Below are 22,128 nucleotides of genomic sequence, written 5' to 3' on the forward strand. Positions count from 1 at the left end.
AAAATAGCTTTGTCCAAAGTATCATAATATTAGCCATTTCTGAACAGGGATGTAAGATTACACCACCATTTGAACTCACAAATATTTCCAATATGAAAGTGCAGGCCTCTGGTGAGTGCCGAATCATGTACCGTATGTTGTACACCATGGAGGTAGACACCAAGCATAGCATTGTGTGAAAAAGTTAAAGTCTTGGTACTAGATGACCACTAACAAGATTGGCAGTCCGCTTGTTTCAAAGCTATTTAAAAACTTTCTTCTGGGCCTATTTCACATCATACTTGATCCTCTGCACTTGACCTGCAAGTATGGTACGTACATGTATTCCGGAAAATGACAGTAATTTCAGCGTCATTTTAAGTCAGAGATTCGTCATGTAAGTCATTAATTTCACTCAATTATTTCTGTCCGTTCTTCCCGACTGTCAAAATTGATTGAGGTCTAAGTATTGAAAGTACTTAATTTAATGATGATTTTCAGAAATATGTTTTACTTACAACTTGACTAAATTGTCACTACTTCCAAGTGTGACTGTGAACATCATTCTAAAAATATTCAAATACCTTCAACGCATACAAGTTTGTTTACAAGTTTCCGTGCTGTACCAAGAAATTCTCTGGACGTACACTGTACATTTTAGCCTATCACTTTCAGGAAATAAAGGTCTGTATGTTTAAATGATTGACTTATTGGTTTATGAAAAATATATTAAGGATCAGAAGGATGTTTATATAGCAATTCACAAGTCTCTGTGTTGTTTCCCAAGCAGGAGCGTATCAGTATCACCATGGAGCTAACTAGCTCTGCATGGCAGGGCTGTGTGTTACCAGCGCGCGTTATACGGCCTCCTACCACCACAGGCCGTATAACGCTGGTAACACACAGCCCTGCCATGCAAAGCTAAGAGCTACCACACTCTTTTGGTAGTACCGTGGTATCATATATTGCTTTATGTAGCTGCAGTTCCGAAACTGAAGGGTTTGCCTTTTTTCGAGTTTAAGCTTTTAGATTTTAGGGTTTGATCAAGTTGACGTACTACCTAAACAGCAGTCCAAATATTGAGGTACTACGGCAATATTGCCCTACGCTAGGAGGATATGTGTACCACCGTCGCTACGCAAAGACTACTTACCCCAAAGAGCTCTCTCTCTACCGGGTGCATAGGCCTCCGCGTTGCGACTGTAGTTGCACCTGTGTGATGAGTATGCCGTTGTTGGAGGCAATCAAAGCAGCCAATAGCTGAATACTCTTACCATTCTCGTAGGGCTTAGACAGCTACACCAAGTCAATGGCATATATCATGTCAAGTAGGCAGTAAAGATGTACCCTAACCCTTTCATTTTGCCTTTGAACTGCAGATGTGGAATGTTATGATTCAACAGGCTGTCCAATAATTCCAATAATGAATGCCCAAATTGGCTCATAATGGAATAGAGCACACTTATACTCCATTAAGAGTGATTGTGATAAGTAATGCTCCTCAAATGGTTTCTTTTATATTAATGCACATGCATGTGCCTGCCATTTTTTCTAAGGAATTATAATTTAATATTTATCAAAATATCAGTGAAATTCATAATTTTGGAATGTATCACATTGACAATTGAGGGAATACTGGAAACACAATGTGACACTGATCTCCATAACAGTGATATATGGTCATGTATAATGTATTGAGCAGTTCAATCTCTACATGGGAGGAAATATGGAAAGTACAATGAAAGTTTAAAATGTGTTCCTGGTACAGATATAGAACTACAGATATAGAACTACATGTGTGCATGACCCCATTATTCACTGTATTTATAATATTCCTGATAGACCTGTGTAGTCAGAGAACTGAAAATACCTGTACATGTACAAATCCAGTTTTACAAAATGTACTATTGTGTTCCAGTAGACAATGAGAAGTTTTGGTCATGTTGCCCTGTTTGTTGGGAAAGGTCAACAGAAAGGCTTAGCCTATTCAAGCAATAATTTAAGCAAACAATTCAAAGTATGGTCATGGATTGAATGCTATAGTGTGAAATTATGGTGTTTTAACATTGACAATACTGTCAATTTTTGTGCCTCGTTTCTTTGCATTTTAAACATATCACAGAAAGCAGCCTAGATAATAGAGGATAGACTGATCCTGATTTGACACAGAAGTGGCAAACACTATTTCATGATCAATCAAGTCTCCATATTCTGAAATGACATTGGGATATCACCATATTTAATCAAGTTCAATCTGAATACGTGATCAACATGGCTGATTCACTGTATAATTACCCACATTAAATTTCAACAAATGTCATATATCCTGCCTTCACAACACAAATGAACACTATCCATTCCAAAGATAGTACCCACGTGGTAAAGCCAATATAAACTTGAAAATGCCACAAGTAGCCATACCAATCAGATGACTGTACCTAAATATTGAAGTATACTAAAATCACTTTTCTGCAATCAAAATTATTAATTATCACACCAAAGCTTACTCTTAATTTCAAACAATAGTATCTCTAAAAACTAAAATTCATGTACCTATAAAGTGACTGATGCAGGGTGGAGCTTGGCCTTAAACTTTAAAGGGAAGTAGCTTATGAAAGAGAGGGAACTTTTGTTGATCAACAAAAAATGGAACGAGAAATAATATTGTAAAATAGTTATAGGTTCAAGATTGACTACATCAGTAGAACAATGTAAGATATTGTGGTAATATCCAGCAGTGTTTTTGTTAAGGGCGGTACCTAGGTAAACGTTACCGGGGTTCCCCGGTCATTTTACCAGGGTTAGCCTTGGTATATCAGTGCTGTCATACTAGCGGACAACAGAAATGTTACCAGGGTTCCCGATGTTCCCCAATCTTAGCAAAAACACTGTCCAATGTTTATTAACGAAACACACTACATGTACACTGGGCAGCCAGAGTGCCACTGGTTAGCTGAGGAACAATAGATTGGATTTGCCACAAACTTAATTGCGATAAGAATAGCAACAAGAGAGACAATCCTGTTTAAGATAATGGTGGGGAAGAGATACACAGAGAGTTGGGAATGGAGCACTTAATAGAAAGTAAGAGGCAGTGTGCGAGTGATGTCATGTGAGCATAATTGTCTACACAAACAATTTTGCTTTCTCACCTTTAGTGCACCGACAACAAGCCCAAAAATTTGTGACCCTCCCCCTTGAAGGAGCTCAAAAATTTGTGACCCTCCCCCAAACAGAGGCTCAAAATTTGTGACCCTCCCCCAAATCCCCCCGGCCCTCCCCCCTGCTAATTTACGTCCAGTCCCTTAACTTGACTCTCTGGAACTATTCACTGTTAACTTGGACGTTCTTTAGGTGATATCGCCCACTTCATTTCATCAAGTATGGTTTCAAGTAGAGCAGGGCCCAGCCAAACAGAGCTAGGTTTCAAGATGTCACGTTATCACTGAAATGCTCAATTAATATTTCGTCAAACATTGGAGTATGTGGTGATCGGATTCCCCGCTGTTGGGGATTCATCGATCGAAGGAAACGTGAACCATGAGTTTTTTGAATAAAATAATTGTAATTTCGGGCTTGTTGGTTTTGTTTTTCTGTGGCGAGTGCTCGTTTTTTTTTTTGTTTTTTTTTTTTTTTTTTTTGCTGTGGCGAGTCCTCATTTGTTTTTCTTTCCACAGGCCACGCGGGTTTTTTTTTGTATCTCTGTTCATGACATTTTTTTATTTTTTTTCGTTTTTATTTTATTTTATTTTATTTTTTTGGAGATGAGATCCACTATTGTCTAGAGCCATCACTGCCGAATTTTTTCTCCGATTTTCTCTCTTTATTGTCAAGCGGCTGGTGATTCATATTATATTTTTGATTATCTATATACGTTTATTATGAGACGTAGTGCTTTTTAATTTTCTTAAGTACATAAATAATTTTATGTATGCATGGCTTTTTTTGTCTGATTTTTTTATAATGATTTTCTGTATGTGGTTCACATTTTTATTTTTTGTACTATTTTTTCCGAGTGGTAGTAGTGATTTTTAGTGATTTTCTTGTGAATTTTGTGGACGTACCACTGTATAACATATTTTTCTTTTTTTTGGTAAAATCAGCACTCATTGCACCTTTTACGCGAACTATTATACGTGTATGTATGTCGATAAGTATGGATGTATGACTTTTTCAAATCATTGAAAATTGTTTATTTCCTAATTACGCTTAAAAGATTTTTTCTCAAGTTAAAATGAAGTATTAAATGACATTTCTGTCTTTTGTTTTTTAATTATACTTTTCTTACTTATTTCCTTCCTAATGAGACCGAATTTTTATTTCAATTGAGAAAGACAGTTTATTTTTGCACTGAATCGAGAAATATTTTTGAAACATTTGGCGCGCCGTAGTACGTACGTCGTACGTACGTACGTGCGTGCGAGCGTGCATGCACAGCATGAGTAGTAAAGTCATCAGTAGTAAAAAACCGGGAACATCTCTCAAATTTTAACATGTATTTCAAACCTTTGCCGCTTTTTATCAACCTTATCAGAGGACTCAGGATGTACGATCGGAAAAAGTAAAAGTAATGTCAATTTTTTCAAATGGGGATTTTTGAATACCTACGTATGTGAATAGTCCAAAACTGGGAAAAAAAGATGGGGCCACCGCGCTTGTTTTTTTACAAAATGACATTAAAAATTCACGGTTTTTCACAAAATCACTAAAAATCAATAAAACAGGTCATCATTTTCATATTTATGTCATGATTGCATTTTCCACATTTACACTGTAAAAGAATAAAGAAATTATAAATCTAAGCTACTTTGAAGATTTTACTTACATTAAAATTGAGTTAAAAAGTCACGATATTTATTTTTTAACCAAAATTGCAACAAATATGCCCCAAATTTTAGGACTGGGAGAGGGTAATTTATTAATTATTGATAGTTTCTACTAATGTCAATTTTCTCAAACTTTGCTAAATAATAGCTCTTTTTGTGAATTTTTCAAAACCACATTTTGTTTAGTAGGTCCCGAGCTCGATTTTTCACAATTTTGCAAAATCTAACTAGGATTTACAGGTTCTGGCGATAAACCATGCTCTCCCGGGTTCGTCGCACGAGGGCGCTCTTCAAATGCTGCTGACCTGCAGTGCAGTGGCTACCTGTGCAGTGGCCTTGTCCAGGCATGGTCATGATTCAAGCCTACCTGTAAACTTTAATGAGAGGGTAATGACAGAACAAAGCCAAGACTTTTAGGTTCTTCTACTTTTTAGAGTCTATATATTAATACAGCATACAAAAATCACGTATATTTTATTGCCGTGACGCAGCGTATAGTAGTGGTGTGCGTGTATTCATGCTAAACATTGCTATCTTTCGGTTAAGTTTTGCTGCATTGTTTTCAGGATAAGACGCAATTTATATAATTTTCACGTAAACTAAATTTCTGTACGTATCGGCCACTTGAAAAACCTCATACCACTCTTGAATTAAATTGGTTCTTTTTATTCAATACTATTATTATTATGAAGCTTCAGAATAATGGAGTGAGTCTGAAACCTTAAACAATACGAGTTCTTCTTGTACCGCTGCAAACTATACGAAATGTACTGACACCAAAGATGTTTGCTTGCCTAAATTAACATTAAAAAAATAAGAAATTAAAAGATTTAAGATTAACACAACAAATATTAAAAGTAAATTATGACTACTTTGTAAAGTTACAGCGATTTTACACATACTGATCGAAGCTAATTAAGTGTACCTACTTTCTCTTTTACCTTATCGAACTGCTTCTGGCCCCTGTTGTTGTAGCACAATAATATGAAATTGGCTGTGGTCTTGAGTAGGTGCGAATATGTGATTTCTGAGTGACAACGTCTTAGATTGTCAGTACACAATTTCACCTTTTGTCCAATTTTGACCTCCTAGCACCCTGTCATTAACATTTTTACACTGACGCCTGTCGTAAATATGTGTATTCTTGAAGAAATAATTATATTTTCGTCAAAATCTCTTTACATGATACAAATATATATATATATATATATATATATATATATATATATATATATATATATATATATATATATATATATATATATATATATTTGCTCAGCCTAGGTTCTTACATTAGGAAAAGATTATTTTCACTTAAGTACATCATATTATATAATAATGAAATGAAATACAAATTTTTCGGGTTATCCAATAGACTTTGTCGAAATGAACTCACGAACTTAAGCAATGTGACCATGGTTTGAATGTTTTAGATGGAAAATGAATGAAGGACATTGTTCATTCATCCTGCCGATGTTGCATTCGTGGGAATGGCCCAAGCAGGGATTTCGTCCAAATTCAGCACCCACCATCCATAAGTGTTCACGAACACATTCAAAATAATAATGCAGATGATATTCATCACGATGCCAGTCTTCAACTAAACGTGAAGGAATAGGAACGTAATATGAATTGTTCATTGTTCTCTGAAGGTTTGTGTGCTGGCGCATGTTTGTAGTTCAACAATCGTCATTATCCGCAGCAAGACGTTATCCATCATCATTATCAGTGTCAAGAACAAAAATAGTGCCATGATCAAAATCAATGCAGATTGCGCCTTGACTCTCTAAGTCCCCCGTTTCTTTGAGCGTAGGTGTCGGTAGATACATAGTATACTGTTGATACACAGCATACATACATGAAGAGCATGCATACACGTAGCATACGGTTTCCATGCCTTACTATAAACAATGACGCAATCTCTATCGAAATACAGCTTTGAACGTATTTAAATATTATTAGGCCTACTCATATATATATATATATATATATATATATATATATATATATATATATATATATATATAAGTATATATAAGAGATAGATATATAGAGATAGATAGATAGATAGATAGATTGATTGATAGATAACAATGATTAAGTAATAATTCTTAGATCAAAAGTCAATCTTAAAACTTACCATTTGACTTGTTGTAACAGCCTCCAACGATATTATCAGAGCATTTACAACTGTTCCGGATGGTAAGCAGAAAGCGAAATTGTTGGCCATCGTCAGCGACAGCAGGAAGTAGTAAGGGTGTATGCTTAGCTCCAGTGACTGTGATAGAAATGTACATTTACGACGGTCAGGATCATGAGATAAATTTCACAAAAACACTCAAAATATGTTCACAAGAGTATTTATCCTAGAAAAATCATCAAGTGTTTGGCAATGTGTTGTGGTTTGAGTCGTAATATTATGGTCTGCGCAACTCTGTGCGTTCTCACGTTCAAGGCGTAACATAAGAAGAAAAAAAAGAAACGATAAAAGATCTTCTGTAATCCTAAATGCCTTTGCACTTAGATATCCGTGAGGAAGTATGAAAGAAAACATCCATATGATAAGCATAGTAAGACTTCTCTATGATTACTGAACAACACTCACAATAAGGGAGAAATCGGCTCTTACCATGGGTGGGTAGCAAACGGTGACACATAGTTTAAAGTAGCTTTTTGGCGGGCTTACGGGCAACATTGCAATTGTTATAAGGGGCAAAGGAGCCACTTCTTTTCCACATTGTTCGCTTTGACGTTCAGAAAATAACCAGCTGGTATCGATTAGGTTTCGGTTGGGTTTTAGCGTTTTGCCATAATTCTGTTCGAAGAAAGATAAAAGGAAGCTTTTGTACTGAAGGGAGCGCCAATGTGGGGATCTCTTATTGGAGGCGAGAAGAGAGGAAACTACTCGGCCAGAGCAGAGTATTTTCAATATTAACGGGAGAGCACTAGCAAACGGTAACAACTTTCACTGTCGCCTCCAAACTTCACTTTTGGTTCAAAGTATCTCAAATTGGTAGTATTAAACACAAAGACGCCCTCCCCCTCCTTCACAATTCCTCAATCTCGACGGGTGGGTGACATTGACTTACCGTAGTAGCGAGTATGGGCAGAGCAATTGCAAGAATTACTGTACCGCTGGTGAGCTCTGTGAGTACTATCGCAATCGAAGTGACCGCTGCAAGAACTTCCCAGTATTCTAGATCGCCGGCAAAGGAAAATATTTCTCCCATCAACTTACCCAATCCGGAAACCTTGAAATTAATTTACAAATAACGGTAAATTTTAGCAGACAGGGGTAATATTACTGAAAATGATACGAATGCTGTCGTTTGATTGCATGATCATGTAGTCGTAATTTAGTGTCGTGAATTTGTAATGATATTCGGTTATTTAGTCGTTCTCATCCCATATTTTTTGTTTTGTCCTTATTGAAACATGTCGTCCCATGATAACAACCGAATTACAAAAAATGTATACCAGACAACCAAATGATTGCATAATAATGATGGCATACATGTAAATTTCAAAAGGGGAAATCAATACCAAATGATGAGATAGTAACAACTGAATAACCAAACAATTACTGAATAATAAGATTATGACTACAAAACTAAATATGAGACAATCACCAAATTATGACACAATAATGACGTAATAAAATAATAATAGCATAATTATGATATCATAATTTCCTTATAGTCATTCATTCTGGCTAATGAGATAATAACGACTGAATAATCAGATACAGTGGATTTCAACTAGGCACCGCAACTCAGCGTATGAGACGGACGCATTTCACGTACAAAACAAACGGTAAGCTTTGGGTATCACGACACATTTCAAAGCCACCGACACCTTGATTAATTACAGTAAACCAGCATGGAACAGCCGCTCTGTCTAGACTGAGAGATACATCGGACCTACAATGTAACTGTTTTTACGGTTTCGTCGGCTGCAAGCTAAAATGAATTGAAAATATCGCATATGATCTGTTGCTGCTAAGACAAGTCGAAATACCAGATATTTTGCTGCACAAACACCTCACATTGCAAAACGAATAAACAAAATACATACCTCTTATCATACTTTTTTTAATATTTATTTCATGAAAACGAATAAAGTGAATATAGTGGTGACCATGAGTAAATGGAGTAACATGTACTTCGACTTCCGCTTTGGAATCGGTGAAATAAAGTCAACAGGTATATTTTAATAGTCGACAAAAAAATCAAAGCCGCTAACAGATGACGACTTTGTCTGTATTTCGCACGAGAAAATCTACTATGCACTACTTCACGGAAAGAAGTTTAGAATACGAAATCAACGGATAATTGAACAAGGTAACTCTGATGTAAGGTAGCAAAACGAGAAGCAGTTGAAATATATTTCGAAGCAAATTTTTCTTTCTCAATTTCTTATATGATGTAGTCTACTCAAAAGTTAAAAGAAAAACAAGAACAGCAAAATATTGCATTGCCTTACGGAATGAGCATTTCGCCATTACTATTGAAATGGAAGAGGTGGAGATGGCGGGCGCGATGGTTGTTCAGTCGCAAAGGAGGCTGAGTGTTAATGTCATTACATGCCGGATGAGAAAATGGATACGAGTGTAAAGGTTGATTCAGAGCCATACTATATAGTATCGCCCATAATTCGCCAAGTACGCATAGGGATACATTTGTGCGAACATAGACTGGTTGTCTGCTTCGGCTGCCTGGATTATCTCTGGCCAAACTTCGCGTATAGTCTCGATGTTTTCTGGAATTTTACCATTGTAATACGCACGAAGAATGTAATTACAATCACTTTGCACTTGTCCATGTTGTCTGACACGACCATTGAGAAGATATTTATCTGGATTGTTGTTGATAAGAAATGGCCGAACTTTACTTTCGAACGAGTTACATATGGAGTTAGCTGTGGGTCCATAGCTGTGGTGTTTTCAGACGGGATTCCTGCCTTTTACGGGCTGGTTTTGACTTTTATGATTTTAACCCCGCCACCACAGCCATGGGAAACTGCGTGCATAGCGTCCACGTTACGCCCGACAGCACCCTTGTCGCAACTTTGTTTGGCGATATTTCGAAAAGTTTCCATCCAAATTACAAATTGCCAACACTCATCGACAACTATTGTTATTAGGGACTCACCACAACCAGAAATCCATTTAAAATTCACTGAAATATCACCTTTTTCCTAGCTTTAAACCGACATGACTACCCGGAGACCCGCCATTTTGCTAGCGTAAAACTGTTGACCAACAGTTCGAAGTAGTCGTATTCGGGCCCAGTGTGTTTCATTCCTTTCAAGGTTAAAGTTGGCGTATTAACGTTTCATTCCACAGAGTCGAGAGCAGAAGCAAATATACCCCATTAAATTATGGTCACTTTATTTATGTTTAAAAAAAACGTTTTGAAGTATATTACGGTGTGTGTGTGTTTTGTGCAATTTCTGTAATTTTGAGGTGCATTGCAGCAAAATGTGAGGCCTTATGTTTTTACAGTTTCAGCTAAGAGTTTCTATTTAGAAAAGTCTTTAGCTGAAACTCTAAAAACAGTTACATTATAGGTCAGATGTATCTCTCAGTCTAGACAGAGCGGCTGTTCCATGCTGGTTTACAGCAATTAATCAAGATGTCGGTGGTTGTGAAATGTGTCGTGATACCCAAGCTTACCGTTTGTTTTGTACGTGAAATGCGTCCGTCTCATACGCTGAGTTGCGGTGCCTAGTTGAAATCCACTGTAATAACGACCAAATAACCAAATGACCCAATATCGATCGAATAACAAAATAATGGCAAAATTATGGTGACCAAAGTTCCATATTTAAAAAGATCAAGCTTCATTTTAGCGGCATTCTCAAACCACGCTTACCTTTGTAGCTTGAATAGTCGCCAACAACGTTCCGCCATACATCAATAAGCCCCAGGGAACCATCTGTTGGCAGGATTTCCATTCCAACAAGCCAACGTATTGGGTATTGAGATCTAATGAAAAAACTGCTGAAGTTAACTTTTTTCGAGACAAACAGTGTTTAGATTGGCCAAGGGACATGAATTGAAAAATGATGCGGTAAACAGACGATTGTGAAGCCGTTGTTACTATTGAATTTTTAATATTTGCGTTCAATTGTGATGATCACAAGTTATTTTTTAGTGAAAGACCTCTAGAGGAAGTGTATCCTAATACATGAATACTCATGACAAATGCTACATATTTCCTTCGCTGGTTATGCTTTTGCCCATGGAAGGGCCAGATATCAGACATTCTCATAGCTTCAATGGTTGATTGACAAATGCTTTTGCTATGAAGGGAATTCAAGATGCCTGCGCTCTTCGTTTCCACAAATATGTATCTGTTATCGGTTTCTCAATACTTTTCATTATTTTTAATTTTTGGTCGATCCTTCCTTAGTTTCCTACCCGATGTTATTGCTTTTTGTTTACCTACATTTTGGTGCCACTACATAACTACATGTACATTCTGAATTTTGTTCAATGATTGAACTTAAGACACAATACAACGGCATCTTTGATAAAACAGCTGGAAAAAATATGTTTCCGTCAGAACCGGGTGCAAGTAGCAGTATCGGGAGTATGGACACCCGCACAAGTTTGATCACACACAACAAAATTCTCGGTTCGTCAGCCATATCGGATGATGGATGTGTTGCTGTAATAAATATGAAATATGGGTAGCCTTTGTGAGATGCAACGTCCTACTTTTACTTTGATATCTGTACACTCACCTTGAAGATTAAATGATGGTCTTTCACTCGGTAAGAGGAAGCAAATAAAAGCGACACAACACGTTATGCTGCCAGAACTGACATACCTAAAATGCAATGAAATAGCATTATATTAAATTGGAATCGCGACTTGAATAACTTGCATTGGACAGATAGACGTTGATAGAGTCTGAAATATGCCACAAATTCGTGCGAGTGGGCCATTCCTTCGAATAAAGTCAATATTAACATGCTACGAATAGCGAAAAGTTCCTGTGTATAATGGAGAGGAATCACTGCCAGTTTTGATGTCTACAAAAATAGGATGATGCACCTCTCTCCTCTGTCAAATGAGGCTGCAGTTCCAAATACAGGTGAAGGGAGCTGGAGGAATTCAGGTGGAATTTGAAATTCTTGGGGTAGTAGGGGGGGCTTGAAAGTTTTGCTCTGTGTATATGTATAAGGGGGGCAACCTGAAAATATTTTGGTTACCTATTATTATTTTGATTTTTAGATAGTTTGCTAGATAATGCAAAGAAATATAAATAATATTTTATGTCATCCAATGGTTCTAACGTTAGTACTAATTACAAAATCTAGAACCATGTTTTCATATTTAAAAAAAAACAATTAAAATTGTATGAATGCGATTGTGCTTCCATAAGATAAAAAACAAGTAGGTCTTGTAACTGGGCAGAATATCCCTATGCAAAGTATCAAATATAGCTTCTTGCAATCTGCCTACAGCATACTGAAACAAACAATATTCAGTTTGTCAACAAAGCCTTCATATGTTAACACTATTGGTGATAATTGAATTAGAGTCCAGAATGAAAAATGAATCAATATAAGAGCTTGCCTTAGGAATATGGCTCTACAAACTGCCGACAACGTTTCTATTATCACTAAAGAATATTTTATTTGCGCAAAAAAAGGTTATATCGAACATATGCGAGCTGAATTGCGGAATAGTCCTACATGTTTATTTTTTTCGCGTGTGTACTTTATAAATATTCAGATATATGAGAGTATGGGGTAACTTGAAAATTTTTATCATATAGAGGGGAATTTGAAATTATTTTGAGGGTCAGAGGGGTATCTGAATAAAAAAGATTTCGATCAAGATTCCTCTAGCCCCCCCCCCCCACCATTATTTGTGAACGCAGCCCAAGGATCCCAAACATTGGAGCCACGTAACATCTCGTAACGTCTTTACAGTATGGTCTATTGTATGAACTCTATAAATATTTGCATGTGATCTTGACCTGAAGTTTTGAGGTCATAAAATTCGATTGAATCGATATTAGTGTCAGAATCACTTACAAAAGCACTCTGGTAAAGTATTAGACACTTACCCGGGTTTGAACCATTCGTTCCAGCCAGGTACGAATTGTGGTTCCTCAAAAACCCAAACGATAATCAAGAAGAGGAACACAAGAAGAACTGTCACTTCTGCCCATCTTAAAGATAATTTAAAATGTACAAATTAACATTTTCACTTTCAGAGCGTCCCTTATATGTGGTTTTGAAAGGAAGATTAGTTTTACTTTAGGGATTTAAACTCAAACCTTGAATACGATACCGCTACCTAAGTGAGTCATTAAAGTCTCAGGCGGTCATCCACATTTTCAATATTGCGGATTTCTTTGTTTTTACAGACTTGAAATGTAAGATAGGGGGAAACAACTTTTGGAAATTAATAGTTGCACAAATTTCGGTTCATCATGTATAAATACAACAATCTTAACATTAGCCATCTTTTCACTGACGATTACGCGCAAATAATATGCATAAGTACTTACGACATGGAGCCGAGTTCGTCATATTGTTTACGGAGTGCAACAGCGACCCTGTCCTGCTTTCTGTCTTCGTTTCCATGACGACAACATCCCGGAGATGATCCTCGATTCCGCTTGCTACATCGACAGCTACTCCTTAGATAAGGAAATAGGAATGTTTTTCGACTAAAAAATTTTCAATACTTTCTGTTAAAGCTTACGATATAGCGAGAGGCGATTTAGAGACTCAATTATTTTTCTTACGTCGAGAAAAAAATTTTGATTTCATGATCGCAAACTCTATACATGATTGGTATATATTTTATGTGGATGGCTGGGTTCGGATGGCCTCGATTGTGTACTGACAAATATATCTCATACTTCGCTTCGGCAATTGTTTTTTAACTTTGTCCCTTGTTGTTTACGCATTATCTTTCTCGTAAAAAAGTACGTCTTTGCTTACTGAAAATCGACTTGTCCGTTGCAGCATGTATAAGGAATGAAAAGGGCTAAAAATGATTCGAAACGCTGAAAGTGCTTACTTAAGGTCCAGATAATATATTGCAAGCCACATCCAGCCAAGCAGTAACGATAATACTATTGTTGGTGCACAGAACAGCATCCACTTTCCAAAACCAATTTTTGCTTCACGACCATAGTAGCTGTGAAATATAATGTAGAACTTAAAGTATTCAAAATATATCGGTAGACAAAAAGCAGACACAAATTTGAAGCCAGCATTGCAGAATGGACACTTTGCTAGTTTAACTGTGTTCGTGGCCATAGAAATCTATGAAATAAAACCTAAATCATCTTTTGTCCTAATGCAAAAATACCACTGTCATGTAAATTGAAGCATTTATTAATCCGACAAATATTTTTGCAGAATTTTCAGATTTGAAACATCAGTATCAGATGAGGAAATTCCATCGCAGGTAACAATAATTCCACTATGAGAGAGAGGGTTGATTAGCACCGATGTGCCGACTTTTGCCATAAATTGTAGCAAACTCTGAAGGTAGCACGCGAATTCTTAGACTTGATTTGATTTTTAGCAATTTTATATGTATTTTGATTGTCCATGAGAAATGCGTTAGTCGGGTGGCCGCTATAAAATAATTGCCGAGTTTTTCATGAGCAACTCGCTACAGATGTGTTCAGTACCACTGCGCAGACTCCACTCAGATGAACACAATATCATTTAGGATTTACTCCAGCTGTTTGTTTGAGAACGCCATTGTGAGCATTTTACTGAACACACTAACGAAGAACAAGAAGACATGGCGCGCAGATGTTAAAGTGATGCGCATGCGGAAGATGACCGGAACAAAGCTAACAAACCAAAGATTGTTGAAGCAATCCCTCTCTTTCTAGTAGGTACTTACATTTGTAAGTTGGCATTCATTATGATTTGATTTAGACTTCCCACCAATGAACCCGTACCCCCAATTGTAGCCGCATACACAAGACCAATATTGAAGCATGTCGCAATGTCGTATTTTGCTTTTTCTGCATTCTTGTCCTTCAAGTCCTCATTTTCAAGACTCAGAATTTCGGTACTCTTGTTTGTTATAGTTGCCATATCACCATTGGTCCTGTAATATACATATAAGTATTATAAAAAAGTTACATTTTACAGTACAAGAAATTAATCACAAAACTATCTGGATTACACTCTGAATTGTTGCATGAAATATTGGCTTTATTGTTTTACAGATCACAAGGTAAAGCTGAAACAGAGAAAAAATATTGTCATTTCTAATGATGCAGGTTCAGATGGTGGGATGTACGTGTCAAAAGTGTGAACGACTTGCGTAAAAATCCGAGATTGTATATGATGCAAATAAGATATCTGTAATACGAAAGAATAATGAACGCCTGAAGTCGTCATCGTATGTTGAATAGCTATGGGAATATAAATTTCTTTTGTCACTTCCAATCAGTACAAAAGTCAATATTTTTGTTTGCTGAATCATGCTTTCTGGACTTTTCGATAAGTTTATTCTTTACAGCTGAATACATAACATTTGAGTTTAGAAACTTGTTCTCTGCGTGCTCTTCTGTGCTAGTAAGGCTTTAAAAATAATTTTAAAATGGGCATGAGTATGGTTCTTTTCGAATTAATGTTGCAAGTCTCAGTGCAATTTTTTTTACAGAAATTGCTAATGGCGCAAATGAGAGGTACGGTCGGATACCTGGTACACAGTGTTTGTAATATTTAATTCACCGAGCGTATTAATTTGCCGTTTAGTCAATCTCCACAGATATGTAATATGCATAAGTTGATAGTCATCGTTTTGTTCTCTGCGAACGATGAAGATTTTGCGAGTCCACGTGGTATTGATCTTTCAAATGACCTTGACCTTACCCTTCAATTTCGTCTGCCACATCGGCTAATTCAAACGAAGCATCATCTTCATGTATGGTCTTCTTTAGTGAGTCCGTATCATCTCTGTCAAATGTCTGAAAGTCAATGGACAGCATATTTAGTTGAAATTATAGCTCTGTCAGGGTTAATGATTTTGTAACCAAGCAGAAATGTTTGAGATATTCTCAACAAATTACAGGTATGGAGTTCTTTTAATTATGTACTCAGTTTGTTTCGGAATTTAAATGATGACTTAGCCAATCAAAATGTCATGTAGAGATTACGTCATTTGAAAACTACGTGTTTTCATAATCGCTCATGATATTTTCTTGTCTCTTTTTGTACACACCTTGTTATCTTCAAGTGAATCATCAAATGTAGTTGTCAGCAAATCAACTAGAGCCTCGACGATCGGCAACATCATGGACACGAGGGAAAGGTTTAAAATCCACAAGGACAGGAATCCAATAACAATCATCAGTGCGAGTAACAACCTGAATAATATAAAATTACCGCATTTCGTTAATTTTTTTTGGTCGCGGGCAACTGTCATGGTAATTTTACACACTGGTTCATACATGTTTGAAGATGGCGATGTAGTACATTGTTTTCGGGTTGGTTGATATCGTTCTTTTGCCTGAATCTAACAAGGCTAGGAGATTGTTCTGGGCGAAGAGGGTTCTTTCTATTCTTTACGATTTTAAGGTAGTTAGCGCCTCAAAATTAAAGATTTATACTTACGCACAAACTTTCCTCGAAAAAACGCTCTTACCATTTTCTTTCAAAATCAAGAATAACCAGATGTGAAATGAAAATGCTCATGACATGAATCTGAACTTTTGCCACATGTTTGCAACTTCATTGAAAGTGTTATGATCAACATCATGAACAATATTCACCACAGATTAATTCCAAAGGTCATTAAGTATATAAATATGTAATCAGCTCAAATTAAAATACACAATTTCTTTGACTGCTGCCATTGTATCACTACTTTACATAGCAAGTGTTATTGCCTTTGGTCAAGCTCTTCAAACTATATATGCCAACTGTGAAAGCTCATTTGATATACGAACTATAAATTAGCTGACATGAAAATGCAAAATATCTTTCATTTATACAACATAATTGTCTCATCAATGTACATAACAAGGTTCATAAACTGTTTTAAGTGTCCTTCCAGCTTATATCCCTCATTTGGAAAGTTAGTTGAATATGCAAATTAGGAACTTGCTAATGCTAAAATGCTGAACAACTTTCATTAGAGCACTTTTAATCGACTCTGATGAAGTCCATAAAGATTTATCCCTAATTAGAAAAGTTTGTTAAATATGCAAATTAGTAACGTTTTGCAAAATCAAAAATGAATTTTGCTAATTTTATATCATTGTAACTACAATATAAATAGCAAGTTTCGTCAACTTGGGTCAAGTCAATTCAGATATACATCCCTAATTGGGAAAGTTCGTTAAATATGCAATTAGTGACACTCTATAATAAAAATCGACTATTATTGTATCGTAGTATCTTCGATGTACATAGCACGTTTTGCCAACTTTGATTAAGCCCATATGTCGATTCAGGAAAGTACTTTTTTGATACCTCTCTTCCGTACTAGCAAAGGCGAAAACTCACCATTTAGGATCGGATCCGGCGATGAGCAGTGCCCGTAAGGCAATCCTTCGGTGAAGTCCATAACGTTGCACCGCGGATGCTATGAACATCAGAGCGACGAACAGCATAAGGAAGTCGAGCATGTAAAACCCACATACCTCATCCATGGTCAAAATTCCAAGCATTGGATACATGAACAGAGCTATCAAGCCTGTCGCTGGCAACGGTACAGGTTGTGCGACCCAATAAACCAAGAGAATCGCCATGACGTAACCACATCTTGCTGCCTGAATATGTCGATGAAAATATGACGAGAACAGCGTTCTGTTTGTACCTTTGAAACTGATTTGTGGAATGAATATGAACAGTTTGTTGAGGTGCACACATGTTACATGTCATTTAATACATGGAATGGTGTATGCAATGGCCACCTGAGAGTGCATGATATGGCCTAACGAATGCTATTAATTGAAAATTAATGGAGCAAATCTTAAGAGATTCTGGGATACAAGCCAAATACCGCTTTGTGGCCGTAAGTCAACCGTGTAAGGGAGACACCGTGACCCTTATTGTTAGTTGCTGCATTACAACAGTAATACAAACACATTCACACAAACATGTATGTTTGGTTGCTCGATTGGCTTCAAGGCTGAAAGAGTCACATAATTTATTTGCTTTACATCAAAACAGTTTATTAACTGGGGCGCAACTCTCACAGGAGAACAAATGACAGAAATCAAGTAATCAAACACTAATGCGAGAACCAGGGATCGGAGACTGCTGCTTTAAAACCTAGACTACCAGATTGGTGCAGAGAACGACACAGTCGTACTCACACACTGTCAGATGTCTACACATATAAACTGGCGTGCATGTCGTACATAAAACTTCCACTGTTACCTTTAATCAAACACCTGGTCTTAGCCTTTTTGGTGTAAGCACTTCAAAATGAATATACATGTTTCAGTCTAAATAGGCTTCATTACTTTTTAGGACAACGTTAGGGACCGTCTCAGGTTGTCGCAGAAGTTCAAGAAACGAAATTTCTTCGTTTAGATCAAAACCCCTCCCCCCTCCCCCTAAAACGAAACTTCAAAAGTGCGAAATGTTCATGTCTGCCTGAGAGTACAACGTTGCATTTTGCTACAAAAGACGTATTATCCTTGCACATTACAAACCGAGGCTTGGTCTGCAATGCCCTAATGCCAGCACTTGCAAATGCAGTAATAACATCCGAGTAATCGTCATACGGTTCAGGCGATTTACCCATAGGCCCTATACGGATATCCTCATTTGTTATAGGAAACCCTGTCCAGTTCTGGCCGTTCCAGTATGCATTGACTGTTTGATTGGTTGTCGCAGACACTTGCTTTGATTCCTTACAGCGAATTTGGGCTTCGGTTATATCAGTCTAATGATACTTTTTGTCTTTGAATGATTCGATGAATGAAAGGTTTTATAGGATACAATGTTACTATCGGTAAATTGTGTTTGGGGAACGAACGAGATGGAAACAGCTACAAAGTTGTTGGCACGAGTGTGCATCTTTAATTTAAAATAAACATACGAAAACTTGTGGTCACAAAATAAAAGTGCCAAAGTGAAGTTCACTAATTGAATGGAGGTCAAACCCCCTCCCCCCCTAAACGAACGAATTTCGCTTTTTGAACTTCTGCGACAATCTGAGACGGTCCCTTACTAATGTTCAACTTTCAAGATTGTTACTTATACAAACATTATTTTCAGTCAAAATATTAGAAGCGAGTTTCTCATCGTTGGCCTCTTTACAAAATGTTACGGAAGTGTTGTAGCTACCTCCTCTCTCCTTTTTATAGCTCACATGACCAAACTAAAGACATAGAGACAACAGCCGAGCAGCAATAGTTGAATGCAGCGATGTTTTGACACGCAACATGATGTCGCTGATAAGCTCACCATTCAGATCTCTACAGTGCGGTAATCCTACAGACATTGACTTTCTGACATGCGTAACACAGAGTCAACATTTTCCAGGGAACGCTGAAGGGGAGAAGGCGGTAAGTCTGGATGACTGAGAAAAATATAATTAAATATATACAGCGCAAATTGCTGACAAAAAGTACACAGCGTAATTTGTTACCCATTGCTAAAGTGACGTGTGTTGAAGTGTAATAAATTTAGCTCTTAAGTGCGAACTGTTGGGTTTATTTTGCATATATCTATAGACGTCCTTTGAGGATAGTGCTGTACAGCCGACACGTTTTAAATCAACAGAACATGCGCAAGGTTCTCATCCTTACACTGCCTGTTCATGCTTATCGCTGTCTGTAATGACTAGGAGTTCGTCAAGAGAAATATCCAAACTAGACTGTCCGCATGAGATGTGATTAATGGCGGCAGACTGAAACTTTCAGCTGACATGTCTCATACAGATAGCAAAGTGTTTCAGGCTAAGAACATGACCATGCCACTCAAATGCAAAACTCGAATAGGTTGAACGATCAAATTGATTTACACTGAAACTATGTTAATAATGAACAGTTGGATATGCCATTCACCGATTTTCAGACAAATTTAATTTTCCCCGTCACCGACTTTTTATAGCAGCCATTACAACACAAAAGAAGGCATAATTATGTCTCTTATAAAAAAAGTTAGCCAACATACTGAAATGGTTACATTGAACCAAAACTAACATTGCTTTTTTTCAGTCAACATAGTTATCGAAGATACAATCACCCTTTTATGGAGAGACTGTTATATCATGAAAGGTGCTACCTTTATGAAAAGATCCTTAGAAGTTTGCCTATCGTCACCTACAGATATTGAGAGTCTAAACACAATTTTCAAAGCTGGACATCACATCGTATTGTGAGTGATAGGACGTGAGTTGAATACATCCACGGTTGGTATTACACACAAAATCGACACAGCACTAAGTAAATATTTCGTAGCATGCCCTCATTATCAGGTAACTTTTCTTTTCCAATTCGTTTAAAGTCATTATCCTTACATACAATGACCACCCTAATGTCAAAAACTCACGTGTATTATAAAATAGAGAACACAAAGAATGCCTTAGTATGACACTTTGAGTCTGAATTGAGGTATATGGAAACTCCCTGTTTTGACGTGCACGCCAGTATGTCATGACCTCTCAGATCAGTAGGACTCTTTATATGCATACAGAACACCTCGAGACGTATAGCAGAATGTCTGCATTTCTAAACTTACACTTAAACAGCCTTGTGTTAAGTTGTAGAAGTAGTTCCACCACAGCATAACGTGCATATTTTACGCCATCGAATGACGACCCAATTTTCATTGAAAGAGACGTTTCGGATACTCGACTATATACGGCCTTCCCCACTGTATGATCTTCTCAAAGCTTTGCCCAAATTCAAAACTCTGACCTAAATCAGCGTACCTGAGAGTCAAAGTAAACAACGAGCAACGGAGACAGCAACAGAGGAGTTAACCACAGTATCAATGCATTCCGCTTGTAGAACAGATATCTCAAAACCTTCCCGCAGGTAGCCATTGCTTAGGATACTTCTGATGTCTTGTGAAAACAATGCTTACAGCTGAATTTATAGACTCTGAGGTATTTCAACTGTTTAGTGTATTTCCGGGGGGAACACTCCCCATACTAGAGATAACCGTGTATGGTCTCCCCGTGAGGCGTGGTCTTCAGTAATATTTCGTGCATGTTCTAAAATAGGGCTTGCAATACGCTTTATTTTTCACAAATTCATAGTAAGCTTACCGGAAAAGACCTTGATTTGCAACTTTTTTGCCGCGATTTGCTCGTCGCCTGCTTCTCAACTTACGTGTTTTGGGTAACACCCCCTTTATATTGTCCCAAAAGCATTGTGAGTTATATTACCTGTACGCAATGACTCGAGAAGAGGTCACGTTTCGCTGCTCAGACTTTGTGGCAAGGATTGTAGTTCTTGATGCGACCCTTGTTGTGCTTTACGGAAGGTTTGTAGTTTGATATATGAGCCTTTAGATTAATAAGTAGAATGTTCGTTAACATATAGTATGAAAAGGGTTTGTTCAGTCTGTCATGGACCGTGCTTTTTCTAGTAAAATTGACTTTTGACGTTCAATACTGTCACAGATTTGTCCACGAGCGGCTCAACTCTGTAAAACTTTATGACTGGCAACCTACCCCTGATTATGTTAAGTTTAAAAGTGAAGTGACCGCCGGTGTCATGGGAGCTTATATGATTGATATTGATCTTGAGGTCTCTACCTTCATAATACATCCCTAACAATATAATTCAAGGGACTGTTTTCGACAAGTTGTTTGGACGAGTGATCGTGCAAGACGTAAGAGAGAGTGGCACTTAACTGGTACTATGGCTATAGAGTGTGACTATTTTCACGTATCGATTACGGTCGCCTACGTGACTGAAAAGTTAATAGAAAATGAACAAAAGAGAACTGGCATTTTCTCGTCTGGCCTTTGAATGAGTTTTGCAAGACAGTTTGTGACATAAGTATACTGCCTTAGCGTTATGACAAATAAAGTTTCATGAAGGGTCCGCGTCAATTCGCTTGACAGTACAGCCGGACTACCTCCGTCGATTGACCTTGTCCTCGAGGCTGTCGGTTGCGGTGCTGTCTGTGGATTCAGCAGTTGACACGTGTCATGGTATAGGTCTCCTTGAGACACATTTATATTGCCCTTGTTGAGGATGCAATAGAGTGTGACTTTTTCATGAAGGTATGGTAACAGTGTCCTACGTGACTGAAAAGTAAATAGGAGATGAACAAAGGAGAAATGATGTTTTCTTGTGTGACCTTCAGTTGAGTTTGCTATACCGTTTGTGACACAAGTATACTACCTTAG

General features: G+C 37.3%; 1 protein-coding gene across 1 annotated transcript; it reads right to left on the bottom strand.

Moving 5' to 3' along the window:
• Positions 1-6,084: 6,084 nt before the first annotated feature.
• On the bottom strand, positions 6,085-20,907 carry LOC139131428 (Na(+)/citrate cotransporter-like). The gene is made up of 13 exons (XM_070697464.1): positions 20,698-20,907; positions 17,313-17,578; positions 16,027-16,171; positions 15,678-15,772; positions 14,695-14,904; positions 13,852-13,971; positions 13,334-13,465; positions 12,887-12,991; positions 11,553-11,638; positions 10,679-10,791; positions 7,895-8,056; positions 6,946-7,083; positions 6,085-6,405 (listed from the first exon to the last, which is right to left on the bottom strand). The coding sequence occupies exons 1-13, from the start codon at positions 20,809-20,811 to the stop codon at positions 6,268-6,270; spliced, it is 1,824 nt and encodes a 607-aa protein (XP_070553565.1). The 5' UTR covers positions 20,812-20,907; the 3' UTR covers positions 6,085-6,267.
• Positions 20,908-22,128: the final 1,221 nt, after the last annotated feature.

The sequence above is a fragment of the Ptychodera flava genome, chromosome 4 (assembly GCF_041260155.1).
Source record: "Ptychodera flava strain L36383 chromosome 4, AS_Pfla_20210202, whole genome shotgun sequence".
NCBI lineage: Eukaryota > Metazoa > Hemichordata > Enteropneusta > Ptychoderidae > Ptychodera > Ptychodera flava.

What these genes read in the sequence shown, in the direction of transcription:
- LOC139131428 (XM_070697464.1), bottom strand. Translation starts at nt 20,811, where the DNA reads ATGGCTACCTGCGGGAAGGTTTTGAGATATCTGTTCTACAAGCGGAAT. An exon ending in GCCGGATCCGATCCTAAATG is followed by an intron (nt 16,172 to 17,312) that starts GTGAGTTTTCGC and finishes TATATTATTCAG; the next exon opens with GTTGTTACTCGCACTGATGA. An exon ending in AACGAATGGTTCAAACCCGG is followed by an intron (nt 11,639 to 12,886) that starts GTAAGTGTCTAA and finishes ATTGCATTTTAG; the next exon opens with GTATGTCAGTTCTGGCAGCA.